The sequence below is a fragment of the Fukomys damarensis genome, unplaced genomic scaffold, assembly GCF_012274545.1.
Source record: "Fukomys damarensis isolate Sample0158 unplaced genomic scaffold, DMR_v1.0_HiC HiC_scaffold_14, whole genome shotgun sequence".
Classification (NCBI taxonomy): Eukaryota; Metazoa; Chordata; class Mammalia; order Rodentia; family Bathyergidae; genus Fukomys; species Fukomys damarensis.
This window is the reverse complement of record NW_022900926.1, coordinates 12610410-12629487: the sequence shown is the minus strand read 5'-3', so window position 1 is coordinate 12629487 and position 19078 is coordinate 12610410. Positions and strand designations below refer to the sequence as shown.

The 19078-nt window shown below is 36.8% G+C and overlaps 1 protein-coding gene across 2 annotated transcripts in view; it reads left to right on the top strand.

The window, feature by feature from the left end:
• Positions 1-19078, top strand: part of Stx7 (syntaxin 7) — a 32969-nt gene that overhangs the window by 10430 nt on the left and 3461 nt on the right. The window contains exons 2-9 of one of the 2 annotated variants that reach the window (XM_010639117.2): positions 6587-6656; positions 9879-9972; positions 10562-10699; positions 11477-11529; positions 12274-12370; positions 13597-13669; positions 16690-16772; positions 18877-19017. In XM_010639117.2, coding sequence (XP_010637419.1) covers positions 6587-6656; positions 9879-9972; positions 10562-10699; positions 11477-11529; positions 12274-12370; positions 13597-13669; positions 16690-16772; positions 18877-18903 — 635 coding nt within the window. In that variant the 3' untranslated portion in view covers positions 18904-19017. Of the gene's footprint in view, positions 1-6586; positions 6657-9878; positions 9973-10561; positions 10700-11476; positions 11530-12273; positions 12371-13596; positions 13670-16689; positions 16773-18876; positions 19018-19078 lie in introns of those variants that run through there. The other variant, XM_010639116.3, reaches the window with a different exon arrangement.

The following is a 19078-nucleotide window of genomic DNA, read 5'->3' as shown; positions in this document are numbered from 1 at the left end:
AGGTTTCTGGGAAGAAAAACCAATGAGAAACTCAAACATATTGTAATTTTGAGGTTGCCTTGCAGGAGAAGACTGTAGCTGTAGAAATTCTGTGCTAAGAGTGAGAACAGAAAAATGGACTTTGGCCCTGGAAGCAGAGCCCCCAGTGAGCCAGCCTGTCTGACTCATCCTGTAGAGGGTTAGATCTGTCTCCAGTTTGCAGCATGCTTTTGCAGCCCATGGAGATAGGCTCCTTCCTGTTCAGGTCATAAGGCAGAGCAGGAGATAGCACCTTAAAAACCAGCACAATTACCTTAGTGGCCATCTTTCAGTTCTTCAGGAAGTTTTTCACTTGTGATTTGCTTTTTAGAAATATGATATGCCTTTCTTATTTTTTCTTAATAAGTGGAATAAGTAGGCTACCTTTATTTTTAAAAACATTTTATATTGATAATTGACATTTTCAACTGATAAAAGTATTTTAAAATGATATATTTTCTTTATGCACCTTGTGCTTTATAATGAACTTTTCTAAATTATGAGTAATATAGTATCTGTATTCTGATGGACATCTGTGCCATTTACAAAATGTTTCTCATATATCATTTTAGGGTTTTTTTGAGACAGGGTTTCACTGTGCAGTTTAGGCTGGGCTTGAACTCACTGTAAAGCTCAAGCTGGCCTCAACTACTAGTACAGGTTAAGAGTTTGATAGAAAAAAATTGATTTTAAAGCAGTTTGCTCTTTTAACATTTAGAGCTTTTTAGTTCTTTTTCTGTCATATCACTTGTATGTAACCACTACATACGTGTAATGAATTGGACGTAACTGACTCTTCCCTCCAAATTGTGACATAAACCTCTCTGTGCTATTTGGTACTGTTTGATCATTATCTCTACAGTACTCATTGGCATCATGGATTCTTATAGTCCTCTCAAGCATGGTACATGATAGTTAAATATGTTAATTAGTGTACTTTTGTTGTTCATTTCTGACGCTCAAGAGAAAGACATAAACTGCTTTCCCACATTAGATCTCGTCTCCTGAGCTCTGCTATATCTAGTACAGCTGCTTTCCTGTTCTCAGTTAAAGTTCATGCCAGCTGAAGAATAGGTGGTTCCTCTGTATGTGTGTTGGAGCGGATCGCCCAAGGTCTATAGCAGGAAGACGTGAGATCATGTCCAGATGAGGTAATCTGACTTCTGTCTACTTGCTGGTCAGCATTAAAATTCTTCTTCCTCAGAGTGATAAGGGTGAGGTTGAGTTGGAATCTCAAAATCTCCTGTCTGAGGGCTTTACTAACCTTTTTGTTTCTGTGAAATACATGATTTTGTCGTAAAAGAAAAGGTAGCTAAGTTTCCCGTGTCTGTATAGAGACAGTTTGAACTGTGGTGCTGTCGTGCCATGCAGCCTGCCCCGCTCACCTGTCAGCGTCCTGGAGACTCCCTAGTTCTCAGTGAATCCTCAGGGATCTTCGCTCTTCTCTGAGTAGAACAACGCTTTTTTCTTACGTGCTGATCCACTAGATGGCAGCAGACGCACGTGGAGCAGAATGGCTTTCCTGACCTGGCAGAAATGGTAGTTTTGTTTCTCATGAAACAATAGTGCAGTCTTTTTTTAATTTGTCAGAAGTAGTGTTTTCTTCTGTTTTGGAAAATGTAATCCAATCTTTAAAGTCATCTTTCTGTAAGTAAGTAGTGGTATGAATAGGTCAAAATTGTGGATAATGGGAAAATAGCATGCTTGATGTATTCTTTTAGAGGTTCATTTTGACTTAATCCTAGCTCTATACAAAAATGAGTTTTTCTTTAAGAAACTGTTTACTACATGGAAATAGGGTTAAATAAATAAATATCTTTATAATTTGAAAATTACTTCTAATTTTAATGTTTCATAAATGTTTTTTCTTAATATCGTAGTTATGCTAATCTAAATGCATCGTGAACATCTCTAAGAGATGGTTAATATGCTTGAAAACTAAATTACACTGCAGAGAATGAGTGATATATACCTATGGAGTCTCATGACTGCCTCACCCAATTGATAGAAAATCCCTTCTCATTTTCTCTCTTTTTTTTTTTTTTGGTATCGGGATCAAACTCGGGACCTTGAGCTTTCGAGGCAGGCAGCAGAACCACTGAGCTAAATCCGCAGCCCTCTATTCTTTTTAATGACAGAAAAAAAAGTATTTGCCACTGTAACAGTTTCCAAGGTCCGGAGACTGTGATGACCTGACCCAGTACAATGGTCCTGTGCTGAGAAGCCCTGCAGCTGCGGTCACCGTCTGAGTAGGGTGGGCTGAGTGTATCTGCTCAGAAGATAGGGCTGCTGCCACATGGGCTTACACACCACTGGCCATGGCAGAAGCGGTTCTCCTTTATTCCTAAAGGCCGGATAATTTTATGCAGTGTTTATAAATTATAGGTATTTATTCTTTCCAAGTTAGGCCTTTAGTCTTTTTTTTTTGGCTATCAGTTTATTCATGAATATTGTTAAAGTTCCTGTGCTCGGCCTGTTTTCTACTGGATTTTCTGACATTTTCAGTTATCCTAGTTCTGCATATGTTATGAATATTGCGTCTTTCTTATAAATCATGTAGTCTCTACCTTTGTTTTTAAATATATTTGATTTAATAGCCACACCCACTTACTTTTGTTTACTTTTTACCTATCTCGTATGTGAAAAGTTGATTACTTATGAAATTTATGAAATTGAAATTCTCTTTTTTTTTTGCTCTCTTGTAAATTTTAAAATTATAACCTTTGTCCACTATTTTTTTGGTACCGGGGATCGTCCAACTTGGGACCTTGTGCTTGCAAGGCAGGCGGCAGCACCACTGAGCTAAATCCCCAACATTTGTCCACTTTTGAGTTGTTTCTATTACCAATTTGTAGGAGTTTTTTAAATTTTATGAGTATTAATTTATTTCCTTGTCATATTCTTTATTCCATGTATATACATATCATTCAATATATCTTTATATTTGTAATATGCATACATATTTTGCATATAATAGCAAATAACATATGCAATCAAATTGATCAGTTTTTCCCTCCATGATTTTAGTTTTGTATCATGCTTAGCTAATATAATATTCTTCACTCTAAGGTTGTATATTAGATCACATAAATACGTGTTCCCATGTAGTCAATTGTTTTCAAGTTTTTCTCACTTTTTATTAGTATATATTTATGATATACATTCATTTTGGGGAAATTTGTACATATACATAGCACATCTTGATCCTTTTTGCTTACCCTTCCCTGCCCGCCCTCATCCACAGATTCACTTCCCATCCTTTCAGAGAACCAACTCTGTAATTCAGTGATCCTTTGTATTGTTTTCTTTTAGTCTTAATTCACTGATCTTTATAATTTCTTTTCCTGTATTAGTTTCAGATTTGCATTGTTTTTGTCTGTCTAGGACCTGCCTGGAAATAAATCGGGAGGTTACTTATTTGAGATTGATCTATCCTTTTTATCTGTGCATTTACAGCTACGACCTTCCCTCTTAGAACTGCTTTCATTGTATCCCATAGGTATTGTATGTTGTGCTTCCATTATCATTTGATTCGAGAACTTTTCTTCCTTGGTTTCTTCTGAGTCAGTATCCATTGATTATTCAATAGTGTAGTCTTTAAATCTCTGTGTATTCGTGTAGTTTCTGTGGCTTTTTTTTTTTCTGTTGACTTCTATCTTCATTCCACTACCTAACACATGGTCTATTTTAGAAAAAAGTACTTGTGCTGTTGAAAAAGATGTATATTCCTTTGCTGTTGGAGAAAACACTCTAGATATCTGTTAAGTTCATTTGTTCAAGGTTGTGGTTTAACTTTAATGTTTCTTTATTGACTTTTTGACTCATTGACCTAATGGTACAGTAGGGTTTTTAATTTCCCCACTCTGATTTTATTGGTGTCTGTCTGTCTTAAGTCTAATAGATTTTGTTTCATGAGGTTGTATGCACCAATATCCAATGCATAGATTTTACAATTCTTATCTGTTCCTGTTGAAAATTCCCTTTTCTAGTCTGTAGTGGCCATCTCTGTCTTCCATTTTTGTAGTTTCTGGATGATTTCCTGTCAACGCTTCCTTGATTCCTGGAGATTTCCTTTTTCTCTTTGATAACTTGTTTTCCAGGTGACTTGCTTCAGCTTCCCTGAGGGTGTTTTGCTATCAGTCTGTATTCCACCATTAGTAATCTTCAATTCTAATATTTAAATAAATAATTTTACAGATTTATTTTGCTATATGATGTGAGGTAGGGTTCTGTTTTTCCCTAGAAATGTTCAGTCAGCTTTCTTTTTTAGTACTGGGGATTAAACTCAGGACCTCATGCTTACCAGGTAGGCACTGTGCCATTGTGCTACATCCCAGGCTAGTCAGCTTTTCTTGACATTTATTAATCTGTTTTCATCATTTAATGGGCTTACTTTTTAAAAAATCCTTTAGATTTAAATAAATACCTGTCTTTATTCTACAGAGGCCCAAACTACATTTCATATTATCAACATATCAACATGCTCTCTTAAAAAAAAGAAAACAAAAGAAAGAAAAAGCTTTGAGCCTCTCTTAGGCAGTCGAGGAAAATCTATTGAAAATTTCAGTAATTATGAGCAGCCATAATTAAAAACAACAAACAAAATATCTCCATTCTACAAAAGGAAAAGTGACCCTCAAAACAGCAAGAAGAAATTCTTTCAAAACTAACTGTTGCCGTATGTTTCTTCTTCAATGTTTATGTTTTTTTAGCTTTCACTTAAAAGCAGTGTTTATTACTTCATCCTCAGTGGACAAAAATGGTCTTGTGTTTTGGAATATTTTATCATTCTCTTGATCCCATAAATAATGACTACCTAAAAGGCATTTAAGATACATAATTAAATGATTTTTTTTTTTTTTTTTTTTTTTTTTTTTTTTTTTTTTTTTTTAATTACCATGTGCTTGTGAGGCAGGCAGCAGCACCACTGCACTAAATCCCTGGCACAAAACCATTTATTTTATTTTTGTTTTTGTTTTTGGTACCCAGATCAAACTCGGGACCTTGTGCTTGCGAGGCAGGTGGTGGCACTACTAAGCTAAATCCCCAGCCTTCATTTTATTTTAAATAAAAGAATGGGCAGAAATAAAGAGAATGCTCTTCTTTAGTTCTTGGAATGTGAAAGTTCTTTGAGGTGTGGTTACGTTCTTATTTCTACTTGACATTTTAGGTACATGCATGCATAAAGCTGTTAGTCCTTCCTTTGTGAAAGTCTTTTCCTACTGCATTGGACATAGACATCCAGATTATGAGTTGAACATGAATTAGGAACTCTTGACTTTTCATCTGAAATTCTTCAAATATTCGTAACCTACACAAAAGTAAAATTACATAGTACAGTGACTCCACCTGGGTACAACAATTACAGACATTGTTCAACTTTTAATACATTTTTATATATTCATATTTCTCCAGATGTCCCCAATGTCTTTTATACTTTTTCCTAATTCAGACTCCAGTAAAAAAAAAATCACACTGGACCTTTTGGGTGTTTCAACATTTTTAGTGCTTCAGTTCTTTAATTGAAAAGCTGCCCTGGAGCTGGGGCTGTGTCTCAGTGGTGGAGCCCTTGCCTAGCATGCTTGAGACCCTGGTTTAGATCTTCACTAATACAAAAATAATAAAGGAAGGACTCCCTCTTGGTTGTTTTCTTTTCGTTCTTTTGTGGTACTAATATTTTTAAAAGTTCAGGCCACTTGTAGATTATACCAGTCTAGATGAGTGTGATTTATTTTCCTCAGAATTAATTCAGGCTAAACATTCAAGCAAGGAAGAAAATACATAAGACATATGACTTCTCATCCTGTCCTATGAGGAGATTCATGTCAGTTTGTCTCATTGTTAGTGCTAAATTTGATCATTTTTTAAACAACACATACATCTGTGATACAGTCATCTCCTAAATGTTATCTGTGTGGTAATAATTTGAAGTTATGTGAATGGTCTCTGTTTTTAGCATCCTTTAATGATCTTGCTTTTAATTATCAACTATTTTGTAGATAAATGAAAAATAGTTTTTCAGATTTCCTACATATACTAACTAGAAGTGTTTCACTTTGTGCTGGGGATTTAGTTCAGTGGTTCCGCCACCTGCCTTGCAAGCACAAAGACCCGAGTTTGATCCGTGGTACCAAAAAAAAAAAAAAGAGAAATGTTTTACTTTATGTTATAAAGAAGACCCGAGTTTGATCCGTGGTACCAAAAAAAAAAAAAGAGAAATGTTTTACTTTATGTTATAAAGAAATATATAATTTGTCTTATTGTCCTCTCAAATTTTATGGCAATAGAGTTAAGTAAAATTCTATGTGCCATTAGTTTTATTTTCTATCCTGATGAAATAAGGAAGATGATAATGTTTTGGGGTAGCAAATACAGTTTCACATAATTTTTTTGATAACTCATTTTGTTACTAGATTTAAATAAAGCATTTCTTTTTTGCAGTTAGTGTTGTTTATCCTTATCCCTTTATTTTTCTTTTTTAACTGCCTAATTACTAGTTGCTTCTAACTTAATTATCTCTATGGCCCTAACATTTATAAAAATTACGCATTAATTTCCATTATTATAGCCGTGGAAATACAAAGGACACTGAATCAACTTGGAACACCTCAAGATTCACCTGAATTGAGGCAACAGCTGTAAGTACTTAACAACAACAAAAAGAAAAGTTACTGTTGTTTCTTTGGTAGTACATGCTTACTAGAGAAAACAATGGAAAATTAGTAAGATTTTTTTATAACTACCTCATCTAGACATCTGTACCATGTGTTTATGTAGTTTTTACCCTGTCCAAAGGAAGCAAATGTTTGTAAAGATCCAACTTACTCTATCAAATCAAAACTTCTTGAGTTGGCCTTTCTTGTGCTTTTTAAATTGGTTGTTTTACAGCTTTTTAAAAATTGGACTCATAACTACAGCACTCTGAAAAAAGAAATCGAAGAGGATATAAAAAAATGGAAAGATATCCCCTGCTCCTGGGTAGGAAGAATCAACATAGTGAAAATGGCCATACTACCGAAACTGCTATATACATTCAATGCAATGCCAATTGAAATTCCAACACTATATTTCACAGAACTAGAAAAAAGAATCCAAAAATTCATTTGGAACCACAAGAGACCTAGAATAGCAAAAGCCATTATAGGCAACAGTCACATGGCACCAGGTGTAACAATTCCCAATTTGAAACTATACTACAAAGCCACTGTGATAAAAACAGCATGGTACTGGCAAAGAAATAGGCCTGAGGATCAATGGAACAGACTGGAAGACACAAAAACAAATGCAGATGTACTCAGCTACCTCATCTTCGACAAAGGAGCTCACCATCCTCAGTGGAGGAAAGATAGCCTCTTTAATAAATGGTGTTGGAAAAACTGGATATCAACCTGTCACAGATTAAAATTAGACCCTTATCTTTCGCCATGCACTAAATTAAAATCCAAATGGATTAAAGATCTAAATATTAAAACAGAAACATTAAACTTGCTGGAAAGTAAGTTAGGCAGAACTCTGGAAGACATTGGTATAGGAAAAGACTTTATGAACAAATCCTCAGTAGCACGGGAACTAGCAGAAAGAATCAACAACTGGGATCTCATCTTACTAAAAAGCTTCTGTACTTCAAAAGAAACCATTAGCAGAACTAAGAGACAATCTACAATGTGGGAAAAAATTTTTACCAGCTGTACCTCAGACAAAGGACTATTATCAAGGATATATAAAGAACTCAAAACAATCAGTCCCCCCAAATATAAAGACCCGATCCAAAAATGGGCATCCGAAATGAACAGACATTTCTCATACAAAGAAGTGAAAGCAGCAAGAAAATATATGAAAAAATGTTCCACATCACTGGTCATTCGAGAGATGCAGATGAAAACAACACTGAGATTCCACCTCACCCCACAAAGAATGGCTGCTATCAAGAAATCACACAATAACAAATGTTGGCGGGGTTGTGGGGAGAAAGGAACCCTCCTCCATTGTTGGTGGGAGTGCAGACTAGTGCAACCACTATGGAAATCAATATGGAGATACCTCAAAGAGCTTGGACTGGAGGTTCCATTTGACCCAGCCATCCCTCTGTTGGGTATCTTTCCAAGAGAACTAAAAGAATCATATCACAGAGAAGTATGTGCACCCATGTTTATAGCGGCACAGTTTGTAATAGCTAAATCTTGGAAACAACCTATTTGCCCATCCGTTGGAAACTGGATAAAGAAGTTGTGGTTTTTCTATAAAATGGAATATTACTCAGCCATAAAGAGCGAGAGAATAGATTCATTCATAGGAAAATGGATACATATTGAAGATATACTCCTAAGTGAAATAAATAAGTCCCACATGTGTAAATACCAAATAGTTTCCCTGGTGTGAATATTCTGCAACAATGCATAAGATTCTAATAAGATTACTGACATTTAGAAATGGGAAGAAAGGAGCTAAAGGTGTAGGGAAGGTGTGATACGTAGGGGAAGAACAAAAAGGGAAAAGAAAAAAATGTGAGAGAATGAAAAGATGAAAATAAAGTGTTTGTAGATGGGGAGGGGAGGAGGGGGTGAAGGGAGGGCAGAGGTAAGGGGAAAAAAATGAGAATCAAGACTTGCCATGTAAAGGTACATGATCCCAACAATGAATGTAACTGTACTGTATCCCTAAATGTACCAATAAACTCAATAAAAAAAAAAAATTGGACTCATGCTTCCCTTTGGTGATCAGATTTTTATTAGGTTTAGGTCTAGTACATATCCAGTTCTGTAAACTGTCCTCCTAAATCCCACATCTGTGAATTTCAAAAAGCATCAGCTTCTATTAAAAAGCAGGTATAGTGAAATGATGCAGTACATCTTCTAGTAAATCAATATGCTGTTAAAACAGTGACTATACTTCTCTGTATATTGAAGGAAAATTGCAAAGAAATATATAATAGTAATTCATAAGCATTATGGTCTTCTTTAGAACTTTGACTGTACAACCATTTCCAAGGATTTAAATAAGATAAGATATTTGGTAAATAAATATATAAATAGCTTATATTTCTTTGATAGTAGTTCCGTAGAGATACTTAAGCATGTTCTTGGGTAGTATCTCTTTAGTGTGGCCAGTACATGATTAAAATGAGAGGGCGGATATACATGAGAGGCGCTGTTGTAATTTATAAAGAATCAACGTGATGCAAGCTTATTTTTTTCAACATTAGATTTTTTAAGTTAAAAATATTTTTCCTTATTTATTAATTCAGAAGATATAGATATGGATATAATTTACATCCCCTTACAAGGAAGTGCTATTAACTTTTTCCACATCATGCTTAGATAATGGTGAATTTGTACTATGATTACTTCTTCTGTGTTTTAAAGTATGCATTAGATATAAATGCCCATATAAAGAAATAACACTATATGTGCCCAAGACCAAGGAAATGGGCCAAGTGGAGGACAGTGCAACTTACTCAGTCAACGACCTCCTCGCTGTGAGACACAGATAAAAGACCCCACATTTCCAGTATCTCAGACTTCAAAGTCCCGACCGCCAACATCTCTTGATTGAATCCCCTCCTGACGTCAGTTATCCTCTTTCCTAAATGGCTCTTGGTATTTTTGTAAGCTTCTTTACCCTATCAGAATGAAAAATTGTTTATATAGTGTTTATCAAAAAGAGCATATGAAATTTTGTTACAGGAAATTTAGTTTATAAAACTATAAGCAGTTTTATTATTTGTACTCTAATAAAACTATAAATATTTTCTAGAAAGTGATTTTCCTGAAGGTGTTCATCAGGGTGGGTGCAAATGGCAGAGTTGCAGCATAAAGAGCATTATCAGTTCTTTGCCTGTAATAGGTGTTTTCTCTCTTTAGGCAACAGAAGCAGCAGTATACTAACCAACTTGCCAAAGAAACAGATAAGTACATTAAAGAGTTTGGATCTCTGCCCACCACCCCCAGTGACCAGGTATCAAGCTTTAAGTTGCGTGGTGACGTACTGCATGTGAAAGAAATCAAATGCACTAAGCTGTGATGCTAGAAAAGGAAGTCGAGGGCCAAAATTCCTATTTTACTTAGGTAGTATCTTGTGGTTCAGGAAAGCAAAAATTATTTCCATGCAGTTGCCTTCACCCATAATTAAGTACGTGCTCAGAAAATGCTTCCTGAGTAATTGCTTCCTGACCTCCAGGCCTGGTTCCATATGACATGCACACTCATGCACAACAGGGAAGGCCGCCAAGGGGCGTATATTTGTTTGTGTACCTATGTAATGGAAGGAAGTTATGACTTAGGTAAGGATATAAGGTTTTACTTGCTCCCCAAAAGAACTTTAAAATAACTTCATAATCATGAACCAGTTTCTAGCAGCCACAAAAATTTGAGGGGAGAGACCCAGCAAGATGAGCCTTTTGCCTCAAGGTAAATTGTGCACAATGTTTGAACGTATAGTCAAAATGTTACTGCAGTGAATCAGCAAATTGGGGATTTAGTAAAATTTTTAGAATTGAAGAGCCAGCCAGCATGATGCTAGTAGACTTCTTCCCCCTTTCCTCTAGCGTCAAAGGAAAATACAGAAGGATCGCTTAGTGGCCGAATTCACAACAGCACTGACAAACTTTCAGAAGGTCCAGAGGCAAGCAGCTGAGAGAGAGAAAGAATTTGTTGCTCGAGTAAGAGCCAGTTCGAGAGTGTCTGTAAGTACTTTCAACAGCACTGTAAAAACAAACTTGATATTCTCTGAATCCCCGAGAAATCTACTCTTGTGATTTTTTTGTCATAGATACGTGGATATTTTGGAAGTCTATATTTGAATGTTTATTTTCAGGCTCTTCTGCTCAATTTTTAAGACTGATAATGGTTTATATGTTGTTGTTATTTTGATTATGTCATGGAACAGAAGATATAATATAGAAACCTGTCAAAAACCCAGTGAAATCACGGTGGTTTCTCATTGAGTGGGAGTCAAGGCTCTCCACTGTGTGCATGCTAAGGCAAACAGCGCCTCCTGCGGGACACGGAGGAGACACAGTAGGGCTGAACAGAGTCCGCAGCGTATAGGATAGGAGTATTGAATATGGACCTGGAGAAAATAAGACGTTGTTTGAAAGTGGAATTTTGAGATAATCAAATGTTAAATTCCCTCAGAAACCATCATAAGTTATTTTCTTATTCTGTAATGTAGAAGTTCCACAACTACATTAACTTTTAACCAAATAATATTTATTTTTTGGCCCTTGAGCATACTTAATGAGCTTGTCAGCTCAGAATGTAATGTTATTGAAGCATTTGGCCTAGAAAATTAGGACAAGGGTTTCGCTTGTCTACACATACACATAGATACACACATATGTGCACATCCCAAATAAATAATAAATTTAGATTATTTTAGGTAAAATGTGAATGTTGTTTATTTTATCTTGCCCTTGCTTTCTTTGCTCTCTCTTAAATCATCCTGTTACTAAATTATTCAGGGCGGTTTTCCTGAGGACACCTCAAAAGAAAGGAATCTTGTATCCTGGGAAAGGTAAGAAATATAAATATTTTTTCGATCAGAAGATAATGTTTTGTTGTTGCTCTGTTTAGTTTTGAGGAGGGTCTTGCTGTGCAGTCCAGGCAGCCTGGAACTCCTCTGGAGGCCACTTTGGCCTCGAGCTTGCAGTCCTCCTTTGTCAGCCTCCTGAATGCTGGTGTTGAGAGGCACACCGCTACACTTTGCCAAAAATAACGTTCAAGGTTTAGACATTACAGCTTTCAGTATATCATAGATAAATGTCCTATATTACTTATAGATTTAAAAGTAATACATTTGAAAGGAAGGGCAGGGACAAGGGGAAAAAATGAGAACCAAGACCTGTCATGTAAAGGTACAAGATCCCAACGATGAATGTAACTGTACTGCATACCTAAAATGTACCAATAAACTCAATAAAAAGAAAAAAAAGTAATAAATTTTAAAAGTGTTTAAATAATTATCCAAATATGTATTGACTTAATTTTTAATATGGTTATTTTCATGTGAGGGTTAAGTCAGCTAAGAAGAAACTCACTTGCCAAATAGAGTTTTCAGTAATTAGGTAATTACTGAACCCATATAAGATAAAATAATATTAGACTAAAAAGGAGTAAATTTTGAATTCTTTGCATTTTTTAAAGTGAGCAATTCTCTGAGTTTGAAGAACAATATATCCTATTTAGAATAACTTAAATATGGATTAATTCCCATTGTTTTGAAAACCAGCTTTTTTTCTCATATTCTCTTTTTTTTAAGCCAAACACAGTCTCAAGTGCAAGTGCAGGATGAGGAGATTACAGAAGATGACCTCCGCCTTATTCACGAGAGAGAGTCTTCTATCAGGCAGCTTGAAGTAAGCCTTTCCTGTAGAACTGGGCTGCTGCTCTCTTAGTGAGTTTATGCTCACAAGCTTGGATAATGCTGGGCAAGAGAGAAAACTAAGTAAAGGTTTGAGTTTACTGGCATTTCTAATGCATAAATTGGAACAATAATAATCTCGTTAGTGTCTGTGATAGGATAAAAGAATATATTTTCCCTGCTTGAGCTGTTTTTTTTTGTTTTGTTTTTATATAATTCTACTGAGTTACTTTAGTATTAGAAAATACCAGTCTGGAGACCAGTGTCTGTCCAGAGACTCTGGGTCGCTTTCCATAGCATATAATGCACATCATGCCTGCATGAGTAAGGCTTTGTAAATAGATTTAAAGGTATTTTATTTCTTTGTAGTATGTTTATGACATCAGAGAGACCTAATCATAGTTCTTGTGGAAACTTAGAAAGTAAGTTAATAACAGCTACCAATGCCTGTAGTGAGAGTGCCAGGCACTGAGGGGCAAATTCTCTATTAATCACCTCAGTTGTCATAGAAGCTCTGGGACTACTTAACTGTGTCGTTATCATTGCCACTTTACAGATGGGGAAATGAAGGCCCATGACAGATATGTAGATTGTTCCACCCACCTGAATAGAATATTTAAATTTTACTTTTTAATTGGACAAAATAATAATTGTATATTGAAGAAAAGTAAATTTATAACATCCTGACTCTGAAACATAAACCCATTATCCAGTAGTGAAAATTATAAATTCACTAATGCATTGCATATTCAAATTTATTAATGTGAAACTAAATTTGTACCTTATGTTTCATCATTTTAAACTATCAACATATGAATTTTTGCTAGACATAAGTCATAAGAATATTTGTACTCTTGTAAAAAATACTTGTTTGGTAATAAAAACTGTTATATTGTATCAGATCCACTCAGAAAGACCAAAAGGATTTGTTTAAATCAAAAATCCATGACTCCTCTGTACTACTTGATCATTTCCATCCTGCGTCACCTCATTTTTAATAGCATATACTTATTTTAGAGAACTTCTGGCTATTGTTCAAAAAATCTTTAGTCAGGATTCCTTATAGTGAAATGTTTCCCTGATAGTTCTAAAATTTGCATATTAAATCTGAAAGCATCATTGTCTGTGTGAGAGTTGGTTTGGATTTTTAAAATTTTCCCCTTCTGTTGTGTGGGCCTAAATTTCTAATAATATATAATAATATATGTCTTTTTGTCTTAGGCTGATATTATGGATATTAATGAAATATTTAAACATTTAGGAACGATGATCCATGAACAGGGAGATGTGATAGGTAAGTATACTAACTTGGGTTTCATGGGGTAGGAGGAATTCACATGTGACTCACCTGCAGGTTTCCAGAGTAAGCATAACTGCTTCATTTATGTCTCTTTGAGTTCCTCCAGAATCAAAGCTGTAGTCTGTGCAGCAAAGTGTCCTCACTGGCATTATCTAAAACAAACCTTATTTTTCAATGTTACTGTTTAAAACAACCGGCTTCATTTATTTCAGAAGTCACAAATCAACCTACTTGCTACTGAGGCTATAAAAGATGTGAAGTATCATTGTTCCATTGTATCTGTACGCCTTTAGTTTCAGTCTTCTCCCTATTTAATTTTTTTCACGCTAAGGACTTTTTTTTAATTTTTGAAAATTAATTTTATTGGTACATTTTAGATGTATATAAAATGATAACATTCATCACAGAGAATTTGTACCTGTTCATGTTATATCTTAACTTTTCTTTCCATTTCCCTACCCTCCCTTCAACCCCTGTTCCCCTCCACCAAGGATTTTTAAGGAAGCTTGTGGGATTTGTAATTGAGCATACTACCTTGCCTTGGGTCTTACTGACAAGGTGAGGTGTTGGTGACACCTTTGTAAAAGCATAAAAGCAAAGAAGATAAGATGTTCCACGTAGAGGAGCACAGCATACAGGCTTTGCGGGAGAAGCACGCCTGGCATTTTTGTTGAGTGATGCAAGTGTGAGGAAGGTGGTGTCATGTAGGTGTCACCTGTACGAGGTGACAGGGGGTGGTGTCATGTAGGAGCCTGAGTCGCTGGAAGAACTTTATTATTAACGACCAGTATGAAACCACGATAGAATTTGAGCAGTGTTATGAACTGGCACTGGTTCTGAATACTCCCTTGGATGCTGGGTTTAGGGAACACTGTAAAGCAGCAAGACCAAAATCAAGGACAACACTGGAAAGGGTAATCGAGGTGTAAGCAGTTGTGTTGGCTTGGATCACCATGGAAGCCCAGAGGTGGTGAGACGTGATGGAATTCCACATATTTTAAAAATGTGGGTCCAGAAGATTTACTGACAGGCTTTGTGTGAGTGTGAGAGAAGTGTTAATTCGAGGTGGCCCTAAGGTTTTGACCTTGTGTATTAACATGGCGTTGTTGCCTTTTTCTAAGGTGGGAGATGTGTAACTGGAGAAGTTTTAGAGGGGGTGTGAGCCAGTCAGGTCTGATGATGAGTGAGAGAAGATGAAGACTGGACTGAAGTTCTTGAGTTACACCATAAGGAATGGGATAAAGTGCGCAGATGGAGAGTAGGCCCTTGCGAGGTGCGTGTGCAGTTCCTAATGGCAGGAGAGAGGCAGAACACTCAGACCCTGCTTGTGCTCGGAAGATCGGGTCATGGGAGAGGGAGAAATGTCTTATGATTGTTCCTGTGGTCTCTGAGCTCAGAGTCAAGGTTTCTGACTAACTGTGAGAATGCTGAGGAGGAATAAGAACTAGGAAGGAAAAGAGGCAGAGTATGACAATCCTCCATTTGTCAGGGAAATGAGACAGCCTTGTTCTCGGCAGTCAAGTGTGTTAAAGTGCAATAAATCAGCTGAAGATTATTCTCTTTGTATCTGTGTTCAGACCTGGACTTTGGTCATATAAATATAACTGCAGGGGCAAGGGAGCTGAAGATGCATCGAGACAGTGATGTTAAATGATTGTTCATGGAATCCAAGTTAAGTAAAGACTGAAGGGAGAATCAAAGTGTGTGAGAGAAAGGAAAAATATGGTAGGATCATCTTTGTAGACCAGGTATTAGAAAGACTGAGCTGTGAGGTTGGCAGGTGGTGATCACAGAGTAAGACTCTTGAAACTGTGATCAGGTAGCAGCCGCAGGCATTGGGCTGTGACCATAGACAAGAGTGGGGTGACAGGGAGAGACTGAAGAGAATATGATGGAGGAGCAGAGACCAGAGTATTAGAGGGACCAGCCAGTGTATGATGGAATCCAGTATGTATCATAAGAGAAGTGATGACTGTACTCAGGGAGTCGGAGCTAAGATACTCGGGGAATTAAAGATTGTGAGATCTGGGAATGTCTGCCACCTGGAGGGGAGGATGCATGTGATAGAATGAATTTTAGAACTGAGAGTTGGAAAGGAGGAGGAAGAGCCACAAGTCTCATGCTGCAGTGACCCCTGCCCCACCTCCAGGGGGGACAAGAATGGGACGGAAAGCTGCCCCCTGAGAAGCTGTGTGGCCTGTGGTGCGGCCTGGGCTGCAGTACAGAGAGGGCTTGCTGGTGGCTGCAGAACAAGCACCAGTATTCGGTCTCGGCATTTCCCCTAAAGTTATCCAGTTATCACAGGCTTAGACCTGAATGGAGGCTTAGGCCTTCAAAGAATGCAAACAGGTAGAACATAGGTATTATGTTGTAATGGTTTCAAAGTAGATTGAGTTTACAGAGACAAAGGAATAGCAAATTGGGAAATACTAGCTATATATGTGTATATGTGTGTATATATATATATATATATATAGAAAGAGAAATGTGAATAATAAAGGAGATTTTGAGAAGGAGCCACAAGGAATGTCATGAAAGTTCACTAGAATTTATTGTCATGAAACCAAGATAGCCAGGTTCTAAAGATCACTTTTTATTTCCCCCTAGGGTCATAGTATTCTTTGAAGAGTCTCAAGTTAGCATTTTTTACCACGTGATGGGAATCCTGGGTCATGGGAAGAAGGTTGACCTCGCTTTGTGCTTACTGATCTTGACTTAGAGCAAACTGCAAAGTGTGAGATGGAGCCGAGCCCTAGCATTGACCCTGGGGTAGAACTGGAGTTGAGTTGTAATGAAGATCGTCAAGCTCCTTTTCTTCATATATTTGTGTTGCTTGGATTTCCCGAGAAGTAGCGTAAAGGATTGTGTCCACCTTAAATTCACCTTGTGACGCAGTACTATTAGTGTTTGAATAGTGAGAATAGCGGTCACACCTTGAATGAGATCTAGTCCTTTGTTGCTGGAGCATCAGTACGTGCTAACCGTTTTTTATGTGCTTGTGTCTCATTTTAAAGATAGCATAGAAGCCAATGTAGAAAGTGCAGAAGTTCACGTTCAGCAGGCAAATCAGCAGCTGTCCAGGGCCGCAAATTACCAGGTAACGTTAACTGTGACACATTTTCTTATAATTTAAGCATATGAAGTTACAGCGTGTGTGAGTTGTGTCTGTCTGGAGCATCGTCAGGTGTAAAGTGGCTGCAGATGTTAATTTTACAATCTCATGGCAGAGGGAGGGGTTAGAAATATGCAGTCAGTTTAAAATTGATTTTAGCTGGTGTATTCTCTGGGATGAAGCAGTTAGTGGCCCACAGGGGTTGGAAGGTTAGTGCGTGTGACAGTGTTTAGAGTCCTGAGGGCTGCAGTGAACAACTTCAGGCTTTTCTGATGGCTCTGGATGTCCTTGGACGTTCCAACCCAGAAACTCTTTGACAGTGTTTTCCTTCCATCTTCTACCCTTCGTTTTTACCTTTTCTTTCTTCTGTCAATGCTGCTGTTGACTAAAGTGGCAGAGATCCTTGTTCTAGAAAGAACTCTTCGGGTTCTGTGGAAGTGATACAACTTGGAGTGTCAGTAATCGACAGTCTGTCCGCATTCCGCAGACTCTTCTCCAGAAATGACTGCTTCTTAAGTGACTCATGTGAAGTAATGAGCCCTTTTATAGTGTCACATGCAAACTATGTTCCAAACACTGTACAGATATTACAAACATGAACTACTAATGTATCATACAATATTTAGTCCATTGATGTTCAACTGGAATAAAACCAGGCTCATAGCATTTGATTTTGCTTTTAAAGCTTTATTTTTTTCTCTTCATCATAATTATTTTCTCCATAATTGTTATTTTTTATAGGAGAATGGTTTATTATAAAAGATAGTACATAAAATTTAGACAACAGGTGTTATATACAAATTAAGAGAACATTCAACTTGAAAAAGGTAGCTGATCACTAAATTAAAGGCAAAATGCATATGAAACAGTCACATTGATTTGGTGACAATAATGGTCTTTAATTTTCAGGAATGTTTTGCACTAGTCTCACCATTCACTATGCTGTTTTTAAGTCTGCAACACCCAGTACATAACTCAAATTTGAAATCCAAATAAATCCTCAATACACAGAAGCCCACACTGGAATGGTCTAATATCCTAAGCAATATTGAATTATACACAAGATAAAAAGAGAAGAAAACATCCCTCTAACTCTCTCTTAAATTAAAAAGAGACACATGAAGTGCATGTGTTACATTTCAATTATGTCAAATAATTATGAGCTAAGGTACTGTCAACATCTTGCACAGCTTCAGTTGCTTTTCACTTTTCTCATTACCCTGTGAGGTCGGCTTTCATATAACTGCTGTTTTTTCACCAGATACATCACTGACAGAATGACTACCTTTTACCAGCTTCATACACATAAGTCAGAGATTCAGCTCAGCAGGATTATTGTTGCCATGTTGTGGACTTTAGTTGTCTCACACGAATAGCTAAAAATATACAAACTGTGCACTTGCATGATAATCTGTAAATGCCAGTCTTATGGACTGTTAGCGTCTAATTGCTGAAATTTAGTGTGTGAGAGGATTTGTCAGGGCCTGGGTTACGTGTATTTTGCTTTGCTTTTGGATTTTTCTTCCTTGTAGAAGGACAAGCTTCTAGGCTTATCCCTAGAAAAGCCTAGAAAAGGTGCCTGCCTTCCCAAGTAGGTCTGGAGCTGCCTCCAGGGCGACTCCTACAGGCTTTGAGAGATAGTGCTCAGAAAAGAAGCAGCCTTCTAAGTGGTTCTACTTGGAAGATTGATACTAAATTTATGCCCTGAAAATCATGATGTTTCTGAATAGTTTGGTGAATTGAGAGTACAAGTAAAGGTGCTAAAATCTACTGCTATTACTATAGCACCCAAAGACTTCACTAGCTCACCGTAGGGGAAGTGCTCCCTGAGCTACAGATACATCATGGTGGGGCGCCTGGTAATCAGGTGGATTGTGGGAGAGATATTTATGCATGCTGATATTGAAACCAGCAAAACTGTGTTTAATACTTGAGGAATGTTCACTTGAAAAATTAGATTAATATGTGGAATACTAAAAGTACTCATATTTTTCAGGGTAATTTCAGAGTCTTACATCTATCTTTTTATAAAATGTATAGTACTTCTTTTTGATACAAAGTAAATTCACAAAGTTTTCTACTTTATAAGAAAAAGGATTCCTGCATATTGGTGTGAGACACACAAGCCACTAAAGAAAACAGGGACCAGGAATGAAGAATGAAACAAAACTCAACCTTCATGTTTTGAATGACAGCTTTATAAATTTGTTAAATTTTGGGGTTTTATTGTTTGTTTGTTTGTATGTGGACATTCCTTTTTTTTTGGTACTGGGTATTGAACTCGGGTCCTT